The 22,881-nt window shown below is 44.3% G+C and overlaps 1 protein-coding gene across 4 annotated transcripts in view; it reads right to left on the reverse strand.

Annotated features, from left to right (window-relative positions):
* Positions 1 to 8,373: 8,373 nt before the first annotated feature.
* Positions 8,374 to 22,881, reverse strand: part of ADGRE2 (adhesion G protein-coupled receptor E2) — a 30,765-nt gene continuing 16,257 nt past the window's right edge. The window contains exons 15-19 of one of the 4 annotated variants that reach the window (XM_086698868.1): positions 15,598 to 15,664; positions 15,226 to 15,317; positions 14,032 to 14,200; positions 13,836 to 13,946; positions 8,374 to 8,748 (exon numbers count right to left, since the gene is read on the reverse strand). In XM_086698868.1, coding sequence (XP_086554994.1) covers positions 8,740 to 8,748; positions 13,836 to 13,946; positions 14,032 to 14,200; positions 15,226 to 15,317; positions 15,598 to 15,664 — 448 coding nt within the window. In that variant the 3' untranslated portion in view covers positions 8,374 to 8,739. Of the gene's footprint in view, positions 8,749 to 11,311; positions 12,000 to 13,835; positions 13,947 to 14,031; positions 14,201 to 15,225; positions 15,318 to 15,597; positions 15,665 to 22,881 lie in introns of those variants that run through there. The other 3 variants (XM_086698869.1, XM_086698867.1, XM_086698866.1) reach the window with 3 other exon arrangements.

Here is a 22,881-nt window from a genome sequence, read left to right on the forward strand (position 1 = left end):
ACGTTTATTTTTGAGACAGAGAGAGACAGAGAATGAACGGGGGAGGGTCAGAGAGAGGGAGACACAGAATCTGAAACAGGCTCCAGGCTCTGAGCTGTCAGCACAGAGCCCGACACGGGGCTTGAACTCACGGACTGCGAGATCGTGACCTAAGCCAAAGTTGCTTAACCGACTGAGCCACCCAGGCGCCCCTAAAAAAATTGGTCTTTAAAAACATAGAGCAAGGGCACCAGGGTGGTTCAGTCAGTTAAGCGTCTGACTCTTGATTTTCGCTCGGGTCATGATCTCACGGTTGGTGAGTTTGAGCCCCTCATTGGACTCTGCACTGACATGCTGAGCCTGCTTGGGATTCTCTCTCCCTCTCTCTGCCCCTCCCCTGCTCACACAGGCACATGTGCATGAGAGCTCCATCTCAAAATAAATAAACTTCAAAAAAAAATCTTTTAAGAAAATAAGCAGAGCAATTTCAGGGCACCTGGGCAGCTCAGTCGGTTAAGTGTCCAACTCTTAATTTCAGCTCAGGTCATGACCTCATGGTGGTAAGATCAAGCCCCAAATCGGGCTCTGCACTGGGTGTGAAACCTGCTTTGTTTTTTAGAATTTTCTGAGGACTCTCAGTATCTGGAATTCAAGAAGGATAGGAGAGAAATGGAGCCAGAAAAAAATTTTTTTAATTTTTTTTAATGTTTATTTTTGAGACAGAGAGAGACAGAGCATGAACGGGGGAGGGGCAGAGAGAGAGGGAGACACAGAATCAGAAGCAGGCTCCAGGCTCTGAGCCATCAGCCCAGAGCCCGACGCGGGGCTCGAACTCACGAACCGTGAGATCATGACCTGAGCCGAAGTCAGACGCTTAACGGACTGAGCCACCCAGGCGCCCCCGGAAAATATTTTTTATGTTTATTGATTCATTTTGAGAGAGGACGGATGCAAGCAAGGGAGGGGCAGAGAGAGAGAGAGAGGGAAAGAGAATTCCAAGTAGGTCCCGTGCTGCCAGTGCAGAGCCCGATGCGGGGCTCAGTCTCACAAACTGAGATCACAACCTGAGCTGAAATCAAAAGTCAGATGCTTAACTCACTGAGCCACCCAGGCACTCCTGGAGCAGGAAGATATTTAAATAATGGCCGAAAACTCCCCAAATTTGTTGAAAGATGTAATTTCTTGATTCGAGAAGTTCTGCAAATTCTAAGCAGAACAAATACAAAGAAAAGCACACCTAGGCATATCGTAATCAAACTGCTAAAAACCAAAGATAAAAAGACAATCCTAAATGCAGCCAAAGAGAAATGACACCTTACATAAAAGGGAAACAGCAACATAAATTTCCCTTGATTTCGTATCAGAAACAACTGCAGCCTGGGGCGCCTAGGAGGCTCCGGGGGTTAAGCGTCTGACTTCCGCTCAGGTCATGATCTCGCAGCTCTTGAGTTCGAGCCCCGCATCAGGCTCTGTGCTGACAGCTCAGAGCCTGGAGCCTGCCTTGGATTCTGTGTCTCCCTCTCCCTCTCTGCCCTCCCCCATTCACACTGTGTCTCTCTCTCAAAAATAAATAAACATTAAAAAAAAAAAAAAAAAGGAACAACTGCAGGCAGAGGACAGTGTAATGTTAAGGGGCCGTAGCAGGGATGCCTGGGTGGCTCAGTCGGTTAAGCATCCGACTCTTGGATCTCAGCTCAGGTCTTGGTCTCTGGGTCGTGAGTTCAAGTCTTGCACTGGGCTCCACACTGGGTGTGAAGCCTACTTAAAAATTACATGAATGAATGAATGAATGAATGAATGAATGAATGGCAGTAGCAGTTGGAACACAGGGACTCACTGGATCAGGTGTGCCATCACATCCAGCTGGCCCTGCTTCAGGGGTAGGGTTGTGCTGATGTAGACAAGTCTGCAAGGAGGGCCACTTACATATGAGCATTCTGTCCTTATCCCATTCAATTTCTCCTCTGTCCTCTCAGGCATGCAGGTCCCTGAATTCTGACTCTGACCCCAAGACTTACGTCTGCTCATAATCCGGTTTGGCAAACTACAGCTCGTGGGCTGGCTGCTTGTGTTTGTAAATGAAGTTTTATTAGCACAGTCGTGCCTGTTCGTTGATGTTTTGTCTGTGCCTGAGTTTGGCGGGGACAACCATGGAGTTGAGTCATCGTAACAGAGACCATATGGCTCACAAAGCTGAAATATTTCCTGTCTGAGCCTTTACAGAAGGTTTGTGTTGTTGTGACCGAGCCCACATAGCTCACAAAGCAGAAAGTATTTCACTGCTAGGAGGTAACCCAAATGTTCATTCACAAGAAGTAGTTAAACATGATACAGCCATACTAGGGAATACTCTACAACTGTGTAAAAGCTATATGTGAAAAATGAATTCCACAATGGTACACATAATATGAACCCATTTCTATAACATGCATGGAGATATATAAATATATATGTACATGCATAGAAATAATGATAAAGATAAATATAAAACTATACACAGTAGGGACACCCAGGTGGCTCAGTCCATTAAGCATCCGACTCTTAGTTTCAGCTCAGGTCATGACCTCATGGCTTGTGAGTTGAGCTCCACATCAGGCTCCATGCTGACATCACAGAACCTGCTTGACATTCTCTCTCTCCTTCTCTCTCTGCCCCTCCCCTGCTCACTCCCTCTGTCTCTCTCTCAAAAATAAATAAAATTTAAGAAAAATTAGCACACTTTACACACTCTATGTTGGCCAATTTGACAATAAATTATACTAATAAAATAAAATAAAAGTTTTAGTTGGAAGGAAAAAAATTTTTAACAAAACTATAAACAGTAGACGCCTATAGAAAGAATGTGGGCATGTGTCTGTGATGTAAGGGGGTGTAAATGGGACGTAAGGGGAAACTTTCAATGTATAGATTCCTACAGTATTTAAAGGAATTACAACAAGAAAAAATATAGATTTCTTGTGCAATGAAAAGTAGAACCATTATGTACATATGTGAGGATGCATAAGAAAGGAAATTATTTCTAGGTAGGTAGGATTACAGGAGTTTTTATGGTCTTTCGGACATATTTTTGCTACTTTCTTTTACTTCTGTAAGGGTATTGACAATTTCTTTGTGAATAAAAAATATGTACGTTAACCCTTCTGAAAACTGGTGTTTAAGTGAGAAACTTACTCTTTGGGGAAGTCTTACAAAATGCCACAGAGGAGAGATGAATCTAGAAACTAAGTCTTATCTTAAAAGATCCATGGGACTTTGCCCTGAGAAAAAAAGAGGAGTTGAGGAAAAGCAATCCATCTTACATAATATAAAATGGAAGGAGAAAACTGGAGGCTGATGGGAGTGAAAAGTAGCACGTGTGTTGTGCTAGAGAGAAAGCTTCAATTGTGGAAGGCTATGGTTATATCAAAATATGGATGGGTTTGGTCTGCGGACAGAGGAATTTAGACTATTAGGTGATGGAGAAGAAAAGTTGGTATCTAAAGAGTACTTTGTAAGCTATCACCATAGTCTCAGACATAATTATTCATAAAGTTTCTATTTGCAGCTCCAGACATTACCAAACAATTCTGTTAAAATTGAAACAGCTGAAGAGATCCAGAAAACGAGTCTTCATAGATGTTTCTAAACTCCATTGCTAACGTGCCTAAAAGTGGTAATGTTATGAGGTACAGTAATGTAAATAACATATTGTGTATTCAAGAAGAGAATGACCCTGCATTAATCACGAGAAATAGAATATTAATGCCCCCAAAGAATTTTGAAGATGAATATTGCTAGAGTAAACTGAACTACCAATTCCTACATAATTAATAGACATTTCTTAATGTTTCAGTATGAAATAAATCCTCGTTTACATCAGAAAAAAAAGAAAAGTAGAACCATTAAAATCTTAATTTATTACAAAAAGAAAAAAGAAACGAAAAACCCAGGTAAGCAGATTATTACTTCTGTCTAGGGCTGATGAGATTCACACCTGACTTTCACGATTCTCACCCCTACAAAATGGCGTCATCTCTGGATTTGGGGAATAGAAAAATATTTTCATATTTTCCGGACTCTATTTTACTCAAATCTCTCTCTTCACAAATACAACCATATTCCAAACGCATAAACATTTTTGGAAGGGAGAGAAGTCACTTGCTTGTCTGAAAGCTTCCAATCGCTTTACAAGGCACTTGGCATAATTCCTTCTCCTCTCATTCTCTTCCCAAAATGCAGATTCCTTCCAAATACCACTTCAAAGAGACTTTCCAAGTCCACCTCTTACCGACCCCTTTCAGGCACTGTCTCAAGATAGTCCCATGTGCGAACATTGATTTTTTAAGTTTATCTCCAACTGGGAACATGTCCTAGCTCAGCTGCTTGCTAACTGTGTGACCATGGACCAATTAGTTCGTGTCCATAAGTCTTAATTTCTTCATCCCTAGAATGGGTATAAAAAAGATGTATGAAATAATCTATTTGGTCACTTAACTAACAACGTGTTTTCTCTTGTGTGTCTGGCAATACGCTATGTGCTTAGCGCTGGATATCTAACAGGCAAGTGCACAAATGAATGGGCCTCCGCTCAAATTAAGGCAAGTGGGATGAATAAAATGAGCACCCTGGAAATTCTTTCCAAAATATAACTCTTGAGATGTTGATTGATGTATCAATGAATGTTTTTTCCAAGTCTTTATAAATTTGGCTTATTTGAAGGCATAATGGAAGAAAAGCTTATGATTAGTTAGGATGCTGAAAAACTAGAGTCAAGATAAAGATAAACGTGACCGTGGACACCACATATAGCAAGAATCATGGTGGTGTCAGAGGAGTGTCTGAAGTTGGGGGACACTGGTCTAAAGGGTTTCCCGTTCCCAGTGGTTAGTTCCGAATGGTGGTTGTCGTGAGTGGGAGCCCCCTGGACCAGCTCCAAGTCATGGTCTCTGGCTTTAGACCAACATGGAGGAGGTAAAAAAAAAAAAAAAAAAAAAAAAAAAAAAAAAAAAAAGTCACGTGTGCCCCAAAGGAATGGATCACCCACCTGGGTGTGGATGACAGAAAGTCAAAGAATGAGAGACGGAGACAGAGAGAAAAATGCCCATCAGGTCAACCATGACCTTTTTCTCAGTGTGGGATCCCTAACATTTAGTTTTCCATCATGCTTTTCAAAACTTTCCAAATGTTCTGCATTTTTCTCGCATTCCTTTGGAAATCAGAAAACCCTGTAATGTTCTCTCTGAATAGGAAGTCAGTGCTGTACTCATAACCTTAACAATAGTTGTGTGGGAAATAAGTTTAAGAATTCTCTAACTTACACTTACGGGTTAACAAAGCATAGGATGGAAAGCCCCCCGCAGCGTGAAAGCACCCAAGGTTAGTTAGCGAGACAAGTAAATTGTTATCCTTAAAGCTGCATGCCCCATCACTCTTAAACTTTAAAGATAGCAGCTAATTAGTTATATCGCCTACAGGAAAACACTTTCCATCTGGCGCCAGTATATCATTGTATTTTGATCACAACGTCAAATGCCACCTGCCCCCCAAACCCTTTGCTTCTTACGCACACAAGTTAATGGCTACTATCTGATTGTTTTCTTCTGCATGTTCGCCGCGTATGTAGAATCTTGAGAGCTCAATACCTATGGAGACACAACCCCTATTCGGGGCCCTTGTCTCCTCCCAGACATTAGCCTCTCTCGTTTTCATTTCTGCATCTGCTCTCTTGCTGGACGAGAACTCCGGACTCAAAGTCTGAGCTATAACTGCTCGAAGACATTATATGGCACACCTGCCCATGGATGAGGGGGCAGAGAAGAGAGGTTTGGGCACAGCTGCTCCTTTTTCTTCTCTTGAAGAAACTCCTCAGACAGGTCTCTTCACCAGGCTCCCTGAGGCTCTCCCCTTTCCTCACTACTTCTAGTCCATTTCTCCACCTCCCTTCCCATCTTGGTCTGCCAGCATCACTATATTCCCCTACCTCTATCCACCTAGTCTTCCCTAAGTCTGCAAACCCCGCCCCCACTTTCTACAAACCATTGCCCACCCCTTCATCATCCCATTTTCTCTCCCATCCCAATCTCCCTAGTCCAGTAACCTCCACCAAGTCCAGAGTCACCCTGCGCCCAATGGCAAAGAACACCAAGAACATTCTGATTCCATTCAAGCACCCATCACCTATTTCCTTCCCTGGTCTCATACATCTGCCCAATCCTTCCCGTTCTTCTCACACTTTTCCTACATCCCTATTTCAACAGCAGCCTTTCAGCCCCTCACCTGGCACCCTGAGCCCTATCAGGGATGCAAACACTTCTAGCCTTCCTCTGTCTCTACCAAATACTTGGCCCCATATTAAATTTATCATAATTTCTCCCCAAGTTCTCACTCCTTCCCATGCTTCCAGGGCTCCTGTACTTCACTGCCTTCTTTTACAACCACACATTCTTGTTTCCCCTTGTTCTCCCCTCCATCCACCCTGCTTGTACTCAACGGTTCCAGCCACCTGAGAACCATTGGACTTCTGTCCATCCCAGATCGCCAGACCAATGATCCCCAGAGTGTCCTGGGTGCTCCAGTCCCACCAGCTCACCTCATTTTTCCTCAGGTCCACAAACCTCCCCCATTTTCCCACCCCCTCCCTTCCTGTTCCCCCAGTTGTTATACCACCTCAGACGTATTCAGCCCACTGTCCTGAATCCCCGCAAGCCCTCTAAGGGGCCCCACTCCTGCACCTTCCTGCACCCTCCAGCCACCATTCCTCCATGTCTCCCTCTATCTATCCCCTGTCCCTCCTAGTCTCTCCCATCCATCCCCTACCCCCTGTCTACGGCCGTACTCACCCCTGATGCAGTCTCTCTCCAAATCCCTGTTGCTCCCACTTCCCCCCAGCCCCTACACACCACCTAGTGTCTCCCCAGTTCCCCTAACACCAGCTTCTCTCAAAACAACCCAATGCCTATCAAGCCCCCTCACCATCCCTGATCTTCCCATCTTCACTCACAAAATATCTCACTTAGTTCTTCCCAGGCCCCTATCCCTACCTATCAGTCTTTGGAACTCCCAGCCCAGAATGTCCCAAAGGAAGGATGACTGATCTAGCTCAGCCCCTAGCATTCCCCAGTGGTCGGTCCCCTCCATGCATTCTATTTCACTACTCCTTTCCCCAGTGCCCTGGCTTCTATTTCACGTCTTAAGCCCACTTTTCTGGGGCACCTGGGTGGCTCAGTCAGTTAAGCAGCCTACGTCAGCTCAGGTCATGATCTCGTGGTTCATGGGTTCAAGCCCCACATCAGGCTCTGTGCTACAGCTGAGAGCCTGGAGGCTGCTTCGGATTCTGTGTCTCCCTCTCTCTTTGCTCCTTCCCTGCTTGTTCGTGTTCTCTCTCTCTCTCTCTCTCTCAAAAATAAATAAATAAACATTTTTTAAAGCCCCCCTCTGAATCCCTGGGAACTTCCATATCCCAGATGCTCTCTCTCACAATCTTACATGGCTAGAACCCAAGCACCCAACCTCTGGATATCAAAGTCGTCCCTGGGACTTGATGACTCTAAGTCTGCATGTTCTGCTGTTTGTGGTTTTGTGGTCCCTGACTTTTAAACTTACCAGTTCCATGACACATGGGCTCCTTAACTTTCAGCTTCTGAAAGCTTCTTGTAACATACTTCTGGTGTCCAGATTCTACATTCTCTACCAAGGTGCTAAATCCTGATTGAGTCCCTGCTTCCTCGTCCACACAATAGCCATCAGATCAAGGAATGGGGGCAAGTGGTGACGTAAGCTGCTCACAGCCGCCCCCCAAAGCAGAGAGCTGAAGGGAAAGACCTCTTCAACCTTGTCTCTTCGTCCCTCGCTGCCACCTTTGATGGATGGGTCTTGTACTGGAGCTCTAGTGTGAGAAGTGGAATCTCACTTCAGAGACTTGCCTCATGGCAGTGTCTAACTTGAGGACAGAATTCTGGAGAAATGAGCTAGAAAACAGCCATGCCCACTTGCCCCAGTTAACTCTTATCTTTGGGTTTCCTACCAGAACTTAGTCTTTATTTTCTCACTTAACATTCAAAAATGACCCATCAGGAAATTAACATTGTTATTCCCATTATAAATAAGGAGACAATATTTGATAGGCTTTAAAAGTGAAGATAAAGGGACAAATGCTGAGATCTGCCTCCCAAACCGTAACCATCTAGGGATGCTGCTATCAGATAACCCTCGAGCTCTCTCCCACCTGCCCTCCCCAACGAGGGTTTGTCCCATGCCTACCATGTCCCCACAGGCACAGGATCCCCTAGACCACAGTACCCCTTTCTTCTGGTTTTCCATCTTACAGATTGTTGTGGACTGAATGTTTGTGCCCTCCTACCCAATGCATATGTAAATTCCCTAACCCCCCACCCACCCACCCACCCCCACCCCCTGCCATGAATGTTGTACGTAGGAAAATCCGTTGAGGTGAGTTTTCTGGCTCATAGATTGTCAACATCTGGACGTGTCTTTGTAGGAAGGAGAGGCTTCGGTGAAGGGCTTAACCCAGAGTGACCAAGAAATTGAGCCACAGCTGGCCCTTTCTATGTTGGAAGTTTTCTAAGCACACTTAAAGGCACATACAAATTCCAGATTTTGCAGGAACTGAATGTCAAGCATGGTTGACGTCTTTCACATTGCCGACACGACGAATTTCTTGAAACACACACAACAAAGTCTTACTTGTCCTCTGTCAGGGGTTCAGAGAATAACAGTTCCAGTTTTCCACGGATTTAAGAATATATAATTCAAAAGGTTGTTTTAATTAACCTAGAAAAAATAATATTTTACAAATTATGTCTAAGACCACAGAAAGATAATTTTTAAGTTTCCATTGAAAAAAACAAATAAGAAATTTAAGGAGCCTTCAATTTTTTTGTGAGTTTCAATCATCAAATTTCCTTGCCAGATGGTTATGTCAGAGGATCATCATAAAGGCCATATCACAAAGTACTTTGAGAAACACTGGTCTTCCTCAAAAGTCCCATCTCCCTGCATTTCCTAACCCCCAAGGTATAGAAGACAAGAACAATGAAATGCGCTACAGAAAAAAAAAATGATCTGTTTCAAGATATATGCCCTGGTCTCTCTGCTTCTGAGTTTGTAAAATGTTGCTTTACACATGGAGAAATAAAAGAGAGTGGGGAGGGAAATTAATGCAAGGCTGGAAATACTGTGTGTCGTCAATCACCTAAGATGTAAAGTCAAAAACATGGATTTCGTCTTGTTCCCCCTTATCCTTTCCATTCCCAATATAAGTTGCTTCTTCCCGGGTCTACAGGAAGATCACTGTAATTTCTGGTGTTTGAGTGGGGCAGGCTCCCATGCTAATCTCTATACAATAAGTTGATAAAAATTGTGCTTCATGAAATTATTCAGAACTGAACACAAGAGCAAATATTTTGTTTTTCTTGAACGAGGCTTCAGGAAGCCACAGAAGAGATGCCAGGATGAAGCCCTCCTGTATCTTCAAACACTAGAGGCACCAAGTTTTAGGAGACAGCCGAAGATAAAGTCACATTAAGCAATGGAATTGCTTGGTTCTTTGCCCACAGATAGTAGAAACAGCTGATCAGATTACTTGCATTTTAGACACCTTCATTGGCTATCTGATGCTAGTTTTCTCACAGAAAGTATGTTTCTTTCCTTCGCTGGGTATATGATCTCAGGGTAGGGAGTAGATATTTACTCAAAAACTATAATATAAGGCAGATTTTTGGTGGTTCTACCATAGGCAAACCACACCTACATACAATAGGTGGGGCGCCTGGGTGGCTCAGTCTGTTAAGCATCCGACTTCGGCTCAGGTCATGATGTCACAGTTCGTGAGTTCGAGCCCCACGTCAGGCTCTGGTGCTGACAGCTCAGAGCCTGGAGCCTGCTTCAGATTCTGTGTCTCCCTCTCTCTCTGCCCCTCCCCTGCTTATGCTCTGTTTCTCTCTCTCTCTCTCTCTCTCTCTCTCTCAAAAAGAAAGTAAGAGAAAGAAAGAAAGAAAGAAAGAAAGAAAGAAAGAAAGAAAGAAAGAAAGATGAATGGAACAATGGGCCACTAGCTAAAGAATACAAGCAGCCTCTAGATGCTGGAAAAGATGAGAAAACAAAACTCCCCCATAGTCTCCAGGAGGAATTCAGCTCGGCTGACACCTTGATTTTAGTCCCCTAAGACCCATTTAAAACTTTGAACTTCTAAATCTGTAAGATAAATTTTTGTGTGGTTTTCAGCAGTACGTCTGTGATAGCTTGTTTACGACAGCGGTAAGATACTAATACAATCAAAGTATAGGAATGGAAATATCCATCTTCTGGGGCTCTGGAGCAAGGGAAGCTCAGGTCCTAGTCAGGGGATCCTAGGAGCTAGCTCCCAGGGATGGGAACATGGCCTTGCTGACGCTGAGCTAATTCAAGAACATGAAGGGTTAAGTACTGTTAGCATGCCCTAAACAGAAAGGTGTGGGCTGAGTGTCACATTCTTCCTGAGTAAGCTCAAGCCCCGAGTGGGACAGGGCTGCGATACAGCCAGAATGGAGCATCTCAGGTCTTTGGGACCCTTCCCTTGTACGGATGACATCAGCTGCACTGAGGGATGCTGCATTGGTCCTGCCTGGTTACACTCCACATCCTTGGCTGAAAAAGCGTTCACAGTGTGTGTGGGTGGGGGGGGACGTTCAGCCCCCTTCCACCAAAGCATGAGCCACCTGAAAGCCTGCAAGTGGAAGCAAGTAATTCATTCCAGTTGAGTGAACCCAAGAAAACTGTCTCATGTGTATGGAAGAGAGGAAGGAGGCAGTGAAAGATTTTAGATGTTTACGGATTTGACCAAGTTCACATAGCAAGCCCTTGATAGAGCTGGTATTTCATTCCAGACCTGTTTCAGTTGGAGAACTAAGATCTACACGATGCTCTTGGGTCATAAGGAAATACTTCAGTGTCAATAAGGAGACATGATGGTCAATAATAAAACAACAGGGCAGAGGGGCACCTGGGTGGCTCAGTGGGTTAAGCGTCTGACTTCAGCTCAGGTCATGATCTCATGGTTCATGGGTTCGAGCCCCGCATCAGGCTCTGTGCTGACAGCTCAGAGCCTGGAGCCTGTTTCGGATTCTGTGTCTCCCTCTCTCTCTCTGACCCTCCCCTGTTCATGCTCTGTCTCTCTCTGTCTCAAAAATCAATAAACGTTAAAAAAAAAAAAAAAAAAAAAACAGGGCAGAGAATTGTCTTGAAATTCCCGAGAGAAAGGCGTCATAAACTAATCAGTAGTTTGTTCTAATATTTTACTCCTCTCCTGGTCAGGCAGTTCATTCATTCATTTATTCATTCATTTGTTTGCTCATTGGATAATTATTGAGCACTTGGAAAGTTGGTAAGAGATTGATGACCAAGCAAGTTCCTGCCCCTTGTGCAGCTGTGGTGTGTTCATTTAATTTAATTTAATTTAATCAGCCACACAGCAATTATGTGCAGAGCATTTCTGTATGCCTGACGTTATGTGAAATGTTGGGGATACATTAGAGAGAAAACCAACACGGTGCCTGCTGGGGCTGAAATCTAGAGGGAGGACAGACACTAATCAAAGAGCAAACACCAAGAGTAAAATGACTCTGACAAATGCTCGGCAGGAAAAGCCTAGGGGCTATGAGAGTGGAAAACAAGAAAATATGACCTAATCTGAGTGAGAAGAGAAGGCTTCTCAGAGGAATAGACACATGAGCTAAGATCTCAGGGCTTCCATAGTTTTGTGTCAAGGAAAACAAAAGAGTGTTTCAAGGAGAGGAAATATATGCAAAGCCTTTGTTCCAAAGAGGCACAGTGAAGGGGCGCCTGGGTGGCTCAGTTGGTTAGGCGAATGACTTCAGCTCAGGTCATGATCTCACGGTTCACAAGTTCGAGCCCCGCGTCAGGCTCTGTCTAATGTTTCAGAGCCTGGAGCCTGCTTCCAATTCTGTGTCTCCCTCTCTCTCTGTCCCTCCTCTGCCCGCGCTCTGTCTCTCTCTCATAGAGAGAGAAGGGCATGTGAGTAGAATCTAGAGGGGATAAGGATGGAGTGTTTCATGAGAAAGGACTGAGAATCAGTGTCACAAGTTTCTGAGAAAACGTAGGGCCATGGAGATCATTGTGGGTCTAAAAGATGTTTGTTTCGGGGCATGACGGGGAAAAGACACCATATTTGCTAGGTTGAGGGAGTGAGTTTAAGGCAAGGAAATAGAGACAGACAGAAAAGTCAGCTCTTAGCCTGTGGCTAAAAAAAGGTAAGTAGTACATGCTTTTCATTTTTTTTTAACATTTTTTACTTATTTTTGAGAGACAGAGAGAGACAGGGCACGAGCGGGGGAGGGACAGAGAGCGAGGGAGACACAGAATCCGAAGCAGGCTCCGGGCTCCGAGCTGTCAGCACAGAGCCCAACACGGGGCTCGAACCCACAAACTGTGAGATCAGGACCTGAGCTGAAGTCGGACGCTCAACCGACTGTGCCACCCAGGCGCCCCAGTGGTACCTGTTTTTAAGATAGAAGAGAACCAAACATGTTTCCTTGACCACGGGAGGAATGTTCCCAGATGGTAACAGAGGGAAGGGGAAGGGGAGAGGGAGAACGTGTGAACCGTAACTTAAAGATAACTGATAAGGCATGACGACAGGATCCAAAGAGCAGGTGGAAGCAGTCTCTACTGAGCAGGAGAGAGACTGCATCCATGATACAGGGATGTGAAAAGGATGCACGAGGATGTTCGGTTGGAATACGCAACGGCATGGAGTTCACAAGGTGTCATCGTGAGGGCTCTGATTTTCCCTATGAAGCAGGTGGTGAGAACATTTGCTGCAAAAGGGGGAAGAGACAGAAGATTCAGGGACAGAACCAGTGGTAGTGGAGGTTGGGTGAACAAGGTAAAGAGAGAAACACAGAAGGACTTCCTGGCAGCATAGGGGGCTCCTTTAGATGGGAAGGAAGACCCAAGGGGTTTCACAGAAAGTGGAAGAGGTGAGAAAACGTAGGTAAAGAGCTTGGTTAAGGGGCGCCTGGGTGGCTCAGTCGGTTGGGCATCCGACTTCGGCTCAGGTCATGATCTCGCGGTCCGTGAGTTCGAGCCCCGCGGCGGGCTCTGTGCTGACAGCTCAGAGCCTGGATCCTGCTTCGGATCCTGCGTCTCCCTCTCTGTCCCTGCCCTGCTCACGCTCTGTCTCTGTCTCTGTCTCAAAAGTAAATAAACACTTAAAAACTTTTTTAAAAGAACTTGGTTAAGTCTAAACCAGTAGGTGTTGGCTCTTGGTAGCCATCGCCACGAATTATCCTACGCCATTGCTGTTGTTCCTTCCTGGCTCCGCAGTGGGTAGAGGGTGCGGAAAATATCAGGCGGTCTGGTGAGAAAGTCCAAGATGCCAGCCAACGCTTCTTTCTGTTTAATTCATAAATACGCACACCAACCTTCCCCATGGTTGCCTTTCTGGGCCTTTGCCTTTTCTGCTCAGTGACTGTGCGATACGGGTGGGTGTAGAGAAAAAGGATAAGGATAATGCGGCTCTGACGAGAACGCGCATCACCCCTTCAGATCATTGATTCTTGTTTGTTGGGTAGCCATGCCTGCCACACGGCAGGTGTGTAATAAGAGTGTTGGTGTGTAAGAGTTAAGAGGAACACGGTTCCCTGAGGACTAAGAACAACATATAGCCTTAAACAAACCTTTCCAAGGAGACCGTGGGTAATAGTCCGTGAGTCAAACGCAAACCAAGGGGGAACCACCCTAGAGCGTCATCTATCCGCTGCATATAAAGTTGTTCAGTGTGACAAGCACTGTACTTGGACAAGGACGGCACTCAAGCGGATCAGTTAGGGAAGGGCTGTGGGAGCAGAACGCGATCCTACCGTGTTGGGGGTGGAGGCATCAGACACGGCCCTGCTGGACAGTGTGTACTTCTCAGACTCGGCTTTGGCTTTCCTGGCCCTTCTAAACCATTTCCTGTACTGCTCCCGGACCTGCAGGGGCGAAGCACGCTCTGGGTCAGCTCACTGGGCGGGGTGGGGACAGGAAGAGTCCTGGATGGGGGCCGGACCGTGGTACCTGCTGGCTGAGGAGGCAGTACACCAGGAAGATGAACATTCCCTGCAGGCTGTTGATGATGGTGAAGAGGTAAGCCATGACGCGGGCAGCTGGCCCCACCTGCAGGAGGCCCAGACACCACGTGCAGCCCAGGATGAGGAGCTGAGCCATCGCTTTGAATGTCAGCATCCTGGGTAGGAGGAGAGAGGAGGCTGGTGATGCACCAGGAGCAACACAAGCCATTCTCCTCCCCGCCCCACGGAGGCTGCTGTCACCCCCTGTCGGTGACGAGTTCTCGGACTGACTTGTGATCGGCTCTGATCTTTACTGTCAGTGATTCCCCACAGCCAAAATGCCACTTGGGACCAGGAGAGTGTCTTGATTTGCATTGAGGAGGATAGGGATACCTCACAATGTAAGTTTCAAAAGTTTTACGGTGCTCCCTGGAGATCCTGAAATTCATTCAACCAACACCACCGAGGAGGCTCTGTGCTGGGACCTGGGCATTAAAAATAACAAAGGCAAGGGGCACCTGGGTGACCCCGTTGAGCAGCTGACTGAGGCTCAGGTCGTGATCTCGTGGTTTATGACTTCGAGCCCCACACTGAGTGTGGAGCCTGCTTGGGATTCTTTCTCTCTCTCTCTCTCTCTCAAAATAAATAAATAAACTTAAAAAAAAAAAAACAAAGGCAAGATTTCTCTTTTCATTTGGAAAGGATAACGGTAGGAACGTGGAAGAAATAGCATTAAATCTGCACAAAGGTCACTGGAACAAGGATTGCCCTCGCCTCCCAGAAGATTTGACACTGGCTAGGATTTTCTCCAGAGAAAGGACAGGAATAGGGGTGAGAAGGAGCCTGCACTGAGCAGGGCAGCAGGTGGAGGCAGGGCTGTGGAAACAGCCACAGGTTTTTCTAAGTGCTTCATGGGAACATAAATGTTCCCTGCACCTTCGTCCTAGGATTCCCTGGCAAAAGTCCAAAGAATGTTTAGTGACCAAGGTCAATTCTTCCTGTTGCTGAGGGAAGCAACAAACTGGGGCTAGAAATGGACAGAACATTTTGGCCAGAGTGCCAGCTCTTCTGACTGAGAAGGTTAACTACACCTCTTTACTCTGGGTCCCCTCAGAAGAAACACTAAGGACCACCGAGGCACACGGCTTTGCCCTTTGGACCACCTATGCCCGTGGGGTTGTCACTCTCTCCTCCACCTTACCTTGTGTTCTGGAGGGTGGATACGTCGCCGTTGAGGGAAGACAGCTTGCTTTGCAAAATCCAGAGGGTCATGAAAAACAACACTAAATTGACCTTCGGGAAACCACAGAAGGTTTATTGAGTACAATTTCAATCGGTTATCTGTCTCCCAGCCTGCCCCACATCAATCCCACATTTAAGTCGTTTTCATATTAAGTAACCGTGTTAGAGCTCATAGTTTTAGGAGCAGTCTTAGAAAACCAAACCCCCCCCCCCCAAAAAAAATGACAATCCAGGGACATTCCTGCCCCTGTCACCGCCCCCCCCCCTTATAATTCTGCTCTTCTAATGACCCTCAGCTGAGCATTAAGGATGCTCTGACATCATCACTCACAGAGATAATGACACAGACTGGTCCCAGGAAGCTCCATATAAACATCTTTTCTGGATGGAGCCAGCAGCTGAGCAAGAGAGAGAGAGTAAAAAATGCATTCATCCTGAGGTATGTAGAACAATTATATGAATTCGTTCATTCATTCATTCATTCATTCATTCATCAACAAATATTGACTCTTCCGTGACAGGCTCTGTCATTGGCAAAGAAAGTAAACAGTCTTAAGACCCACAAATCTCACGTGGAGTAGGAGACACATAATTAAACATACTGTAACAATAAAAATGTGCAGCTATAAGAATGTATCATTGGATGTCATGCTTAGTTTGGAATCTGAGGGATTTGGATGGTGAAGGAAGATTCCCTAAGGAAATTATATGTTCAGCTGAGTTTTTTTTTTTCTGTTGTTTTGTTTTGTTTTGTTTTGTTTTGTTTTGTTTTAGATAGAGCGCAAGCAAGGGAGAGGTGTGGAAGGAGAGAGAGAAAGAGAGAGAGAGAGAGAGAGAGAGAGAGAGAATCTTAAGCAGGTTCTGCGCTCAGCACAGAGCCCGATTTGGGGCTCAATCCCACCACCCCAGGATCGTGACCTAAGACGAAACCAGGAGTCAGACACTCAACTGAGCCACCCAGGCGCCCCTTAGCTGAGATATTAATGGTGAATGATGTTACTGAGATAAACAGTGTTGGAGCAAGGGAGAGGCCCACAAACATGTTAACAGTTCAGGAGAGTCATGTGAGCCATCCCTAACATGGTTTTAGGGGCCTTTCTTGCACTGTTCAATCTAATTTTTTTTCATCCTGTTGCAAAACCCATCAACTTATTTTAATTTTTTTTCATGGCTTTATGGAGATATATTTTTTATACCATAAAATTCACCCATTTAAACCACACAGTTCAGTGATCCTTAGAATATTCGCAGAGTTGTGCGACCAGCACCAAAATCTAACTCGAGGACATTTGCGACTCCTTAAGAGAAATTTCGTTCCTGGGGCGCCTGGGTGGCTCAATGGACTGAGTGTCTGACTTCGGCTCAGGTCGTGACCTCCAGGTTTGTGAGGCTGAGCCCCGGCTTCAGATCCTCTGTCCCCCTCTCTCTCCGCCCTCCCCCCTGCTTTTGTGCTGTCTCTCTCTCAAAAATAAATGCACATTTTTAAAAAAATAAGTAAAAAATAAAGCGTGAGGACTTCAGCCAAAATCGTTTAAAAAAAAGACATTTCACGGGGCGCCTGGGTGGCGCAGTCGGTTAAGCGTCCGACTTCAGCCAGGTCACGATCTCGCGGTCCGTGAGCCTCTGGGCTGATGGCTCAGAGCCTGGAGCCTGTTTCCGATTCTGTGTCTCCCTCTCTCTCTCTGCCCCTCCCCCGTTCATGCTCTGTCTCTCTCTGTCCCAAAAATAAATAAACGTTGAAAAAAAAAAAAATTTAAAAAAAAGACATTTCATGCACAGAAGCAGTCACTGTGTTCTACTCCACTCCCACCGGAGCCCCAGGGCACTGTTAATCTGCCTTCACCTAATGGATTTGCCTACTGTGAACACTTTACATAAATAGTATCATGCGATATGTGGCCTTTCGTGACTGAATTCTTTCATTCAGCACGGTGTTTTCAAAGTCCGTTCACATCACAGCACATTTTTATGGCTGAAAAAAATATGACTCATTCTTTTTCTCATGGCTAAATGATATTCTGTGTGTGGCCAGATCATACTTGGCCTATACATTCATCAGTTGAGGGGCATTCGGTTGTTTTCAGTTGTCTCCAATTTTGAATACTGCTGTTATGAGCATTCGTGTACAAGGGTTTGGTGGGGCTTTTTACATTTATTTGCTTTTGAGAGACAGAGAGAGACGGAGCATGAGCAGGGGAGGGGCAGAGAGAGAGAGGGAGACACAGAATCGGAAGCAGGCTCCAGGCTCTGAGCTGTCAGCACAGAGCCCAACGCGGGGCTTGAACTCACGAACCGTGAGATCATGACCTGAGCTGAAGTCAGAGGCTTAACCGACTGAGCCACCCAGGCATCTTGTACAAGGTTGATTTTTTTAAGTTTATTTCTTTTGAGAGAGAGAGAGAGAGAGAGAGAGAGAAAGAATCCCAAGCAGGCCCTCTGCTGTCAGCACAGAGCCCAACACAAGGCTCAACCTCACAAAGCGGGAGATGACGACCTGACCTGCTTAACCAAATGAGCCACTGAGATGCCCCGTGTGTGAACATATGTTTTCATTTGTTTGGGTATGTACCCAGGAATGGTGTTGGTTGGTCATGTGGTAGCTTTATATTTAACCCTGTGAGAAACTGTCAAACTGTGTTCCAAAGTGACCGCACCATTTACATTCCAACCAGCAATGTAGGAGTGTTCTGAATTTTCCACATCCTTGCAAGTAGTGTTTATTGTCTTTTTTTTAACCATTTCAACTAATAGGTATAAAGTAATATCTCATTTACAGTTTCTGACTTGCATTTTCCTGATGACTGAGGCTAGTGAGCATCTTTTCGTGTACTTATTGGCCATTTACCTATCTTTGGAGAAATGTCTATTATAATATGTTGTCCACCTTTGAGTTTATTTGTTTATTCAAATAATCTCTATAGCCCCCCATGGGGGCTTGAATTCATGACCTCAAGATCAGGAGTCGCATGCTTTTCCAACGGAGCCAGCCAAGGGCCCCTATTTTGTCCATTTTTAACTTGAGCTATTTGTGTTTTGTTGGTGAGTTATTTGATTTAATTTTAACACCAGCACAAAACAGATATTCTCTTATGACCACAGATTGGTAATTAATGCATAGAGAGCTTAGGCCTATTGCTGAAGATTTTACTGATAGTGACAGAATTCACTTTTGATCCTACATGAGGGTAAAGAAGAGAGTGAGCAGGGCATTTCAGAACAGTGGACAGGTGCACCCGGGTGACTCAGTTGGGTAAGCGACCAACTCCGGCTCAGGTCATGATCTCATGGTCCATGAGTTCGAGCCCCACATTGGGCTCTGTGCTGACAGCTCAGAGCCCAGAGCCTGCTTTGGATTCCACGTCTCCCTCTTTCTCTGTCCCTCCCCCACTCATGCTCTGTCCCTCTCTGTCTCAAAAATAAACTTTAAAAAGCATGAAAAAAATTAAAAAAATGAAAAGAGCAATGGACAGTTTGCTAGGCCATTTCAGGACAACTGAAGTATAGACTAAAAAGAATGTAAGCAAGAAAGAACTGCAGTGTCCAAGAAAGACACCTGGAGACAGCTCAGGTGAATCAGGTGAGCATAAGTTTTAGCAGCACGTCGTGGTTAATAGTGCACGTTCTGGGAACTGACCTCCTGAGTAGAGGAGTAAGGACCTTGATGAACTTGCTCTCCTTCTAAAACAGCAGAAATACAAGCAAAACAACTAAAACCAACCACTTCGGAACTGTGGCGATTACCCAGCACCACAGAACAAGTTGAAAAATAGTCTAACCAAGAGACGCTACTGAACCTCAATAAGATTGTGGGGAGAAAGGAGTCTGGGACGTTTTAACTCAGAGCTATCTCAGTTCTGTCTCTCCCCAGCTTAGTGGTGCAGCAGCCAGAAGTTGACAACGCTGAAGACAGCAGAGAGATCTATTTTGGAAGCTCCATGGAAAACATCATCATCACCCCCAGAACACAACCAAGTTTTTTTCTAACTCTGTAGTTTCCTAACTCTTTAGTCTCTAAATTTGGTGCCTATTTGATTCGACTGAGAAATCACGGGGGAGGGGGAGCTGACTCTGGGGCATTATCAGTACAATAACAAATTATGGCCCCATTCCCAGCTGCCTAAGGCTGTGATTTCAGGTGGGGTCAAAAGAACTTTTCCGGGAATTTAAAAGGAAATACTGGACCACTCAAGGACGATGAAAATTTTTGAAAATCTCTGAAATACTCCTGCAAATCTGAGGATGCATAAGGGTATGGCTCCACTCAAAAAAGGCATGGGGAGAAAAGAAAGCACTAGTCTCTCATCTCTGTCTGACCTTGAGGCTTTGTGCAATCATAAAGTGAAAGCTAAGACTGTGATGTAAACTTCCTGAAGTTTGAAGGTGCGGTCTTCTCACACAGATACCTTTTTAGAAGAATGCAAAGTATATAGGCAAAGCATTTAAGGAAATCTTCCGGAACAAACAGTTGGTGGCCACTAAATAAACTGACCCAGGTGCGACCAACACCCTAGGAACCCATGATTAAAAACAAAAATAAGAACTTTAAAAAAGCTAGCAGAGAACTCAGGGGACACACACTGCAAGAAATGGCCAATCTACAGAATTAATCCAGGAAAGTCACTAAACAAACAAACAAAGACACCAACAAACCAGAAATAACAACATATCTTGAAGGGTGGAGGAAACTGAAACAGCAGGATTACAATATATTATCTAAAACATTGAGTTTTCACAAAAAAGTATAATATACCCAAAGAAACAGGAAAATGTGCAACATACACAGAGGAAAAAAATCAGTCAAAAGAAAGCATCTCTGAGAAGGCACAGACTTCAAATCTTGTAGATAAAGTCTTTACATCAGTTATTACAAATATATTAAAAACACGAAACCATTTCTGAAAAATGAAAGAAAAGTAGGACAACAATGTTTCACCAAATAAGGGATATGAATAAAGCAATAGATATTCTGTATGGAACCAAATAGAAACTCTAGAGTTGAGAAATACAAAAACTGGAGTGAGAAATTCACCAGAAGGGCTCAACAACAGATTTGAGCTGGTAAAAGAAAAAAAAATAAATAAATTTGAATATACATCGACAGAAACTACGCAGTCTGAGGAACAGAAAGAAAATAGGATGAAGAAAAATGAACAGAACCTCAAGAGATTTATGGCATAGGACAAGTGCTCCAACACATACACAGTTGGAATCCCAGAAGACAAAGCAAAAAGGGCAGAAAAATACTTAAAGAATGAATGGCTAAAAACCTCCCAAATGTGAAGCTCAAGGAACTATAATTGGAATAAATTCAAAGAGATCCACACTGAAACGCATCATAGACCTATTGAAAAAAGGCAAAGACAAAATCTTTAAAGTGGCAGGAGAAAGTTGATTTTTCATGTACAAGGGATCCTCAATAAGATTAACAAGTGACTTCTTGCCTGAGATCATGGAGAAGGCAGTGGAATATCATCTTCAAGTTTCAAAAAAAAAAAATGATGGTCAACCAACACTTCTGTATCCAGCTAAATTCTCCTTGAGAAATGAAGAAATTAAGGCATTTCAAGATAAAAATAAGATCATTCTTGTTTGCTAAGTGGTCACAAGAAACCCTAAATAAGTCAGGCTGATATGAAAGGAGACTAGAGAGTAACTTCAATCCAAACAAAGAAATAAAGAGCACCAATAAAAGTAACTATGTGGGTATTATGAAAGACACTGAAGTATATTTTTGTTTGTAATCCTCTTCTTCTCCTGTGTTAAAAGATAACCACGCAAAGCAATACTTTTAAAACCGTGTCAATGGGCTTGTAAGGTACAAAGATATAATTTTTATGACAGCAATAATAAAAAGGAGGAGGAAAGGAATGTAGGGATATTAGGTTGCACAATGGTGTTTTAGATACAAAATCCTAAGCACAAACAACAAAAGAAAAATTAAGTGGACTTCATCAAAATTAAGAAACTTCTCTGCTTTAAACTTTTCACTTTGCAAGAAAGTGAAAAGACATGGAGAGGTAGAAAATATTTGCAAATCACAAATTGATGAGGCACTACCATCCGGAATATACTAAGAACTCAAAAACTCAGCAAGATGACAAATAACCGAATTTAAAAATGGACAAAAGGTGGGGCACCTGGGTGGCTCAGTCGGTTAAGCATCCGACTTCGGCTCAGGTCATGATCTCACAGTCCGAGAGTTCGAGCCCCGCGTCGGGCTCTGTGCTGACAGCTCAGAGCCTGGAACCTGCTTCAGATTCTGTGTCTCCCTCTCTCTGACCCTCCCCCGTTCATGCTCTGTCTTTCTCTGTCTCAAAAATAAAAATAAACTTTAAAAAAAATGTTTTTTTTAAATGGACAAAAGGTTTGAAAAGGCGTTTCTCCAAAGAAGATATGCAAATGGTCAATAAACACGGGAAAAGCCACTCAGCATCACTAGTTATTGGGGAATTGCAAGTCTGAACCACAATGAAATAACACTTAAAACTCATGCAGAAGGCTAAAATTTAAAATGCAGAAAATAAGTGTTGATGAGGCAGAGTGTGGGGAATAAGCTTAGGAATCCCTGAGCTTGCACCGATGGGTTAACAAGGCATAAAGAAAGAGAAAGCCACAGGATGAAGGCATCCAAGATTAGGTAAACAAGATTAGGTATTCAGGGTGGAAATGCCTCCCAACTTAGTACAATAGCAGAAAGCTGCTTTCCCAGAAAGGAAGGACCCAAATAGGTAAACAGGTAAACAGGGCTATAGACCTCAGTAAGGCGAAGTTGCCCAGAATGGAGCTAATTAGCAAAAGAAACATGCCTCGTTGACCCTGAGGTAGCATGCTCTTTCTTTCTTGTGCCCTAGGCAAGTTTAGGTAAACAGATGTGGCGTTTCATGTCTGCTGTAAACAACCATCTGCTTGGCTCCTGGACTTTGTGTTGTATTGATCCAAACCCCTACCACCGCATATCTTCAAAACCCCCTTTTCCTCACGCCCTTGAGTTAATGTTCACAGTTTCATTTCTTTGTGCACGTCCATCACGCCTGTAAGCCTTCTGATCCTAATAAAAACAGAGCAAGGACCCTTACTTGGGGCTCTTGTCTCCTCCCGGACATTAGCCGCTCTCGCATTTTAATCCTGCATCCACTCTCTTGCTGGACAAGCGAGAACTCCAGACCCAGGATCTATGACAATGCAGAGCAATTAGAACCCTCACACATGGCTTGTGTGAATAGAAACTGGGGCAGACACTTGGAGAAACAGATGACAGTTTGTCAAAGTGCTAAACATAGATCTGCAATGTGATCCCACAGTTCCACAAATGGATATATATCCGAAACAAAAGAAAACATATGTTGACACCAAAACTTACACATGTATATTTATAGCAGCATCACTCATAATGGCAAAAAATGGAAACAACCTGGGGCACCTGACTGGCTCAGTCGGCTAAGCGTCCGACTCTTGATCGCAGCTCAGGTCTTGATTTCAGGGTTGTGAGTTCAAGCCCTGCTCTGGGCATGAAGCCTCCTTTTAAAAAAAAAAAAAAAAGGAAACAATCCAAGAGCCTATCAAATGATAGATTGAAAAAATGCAGTATATCTGTATAGTGGAATATTATTTACAA

This window comes from Puma concolor, chromosome A2 (genome assembly GCF_028749965.1).
Source record: "Puma concolor isolate L17-30 chromosome A2, mPumCon1.1.hap2, whole genome shotgun sequence".
In the NCBI taxonomy this organism is placed as follows: domain Eukaryota; kingdom Metazoa; phylum Chordata; class Mammalia; order Carnivora; family Felidae; genus Puma; species Puma concolor.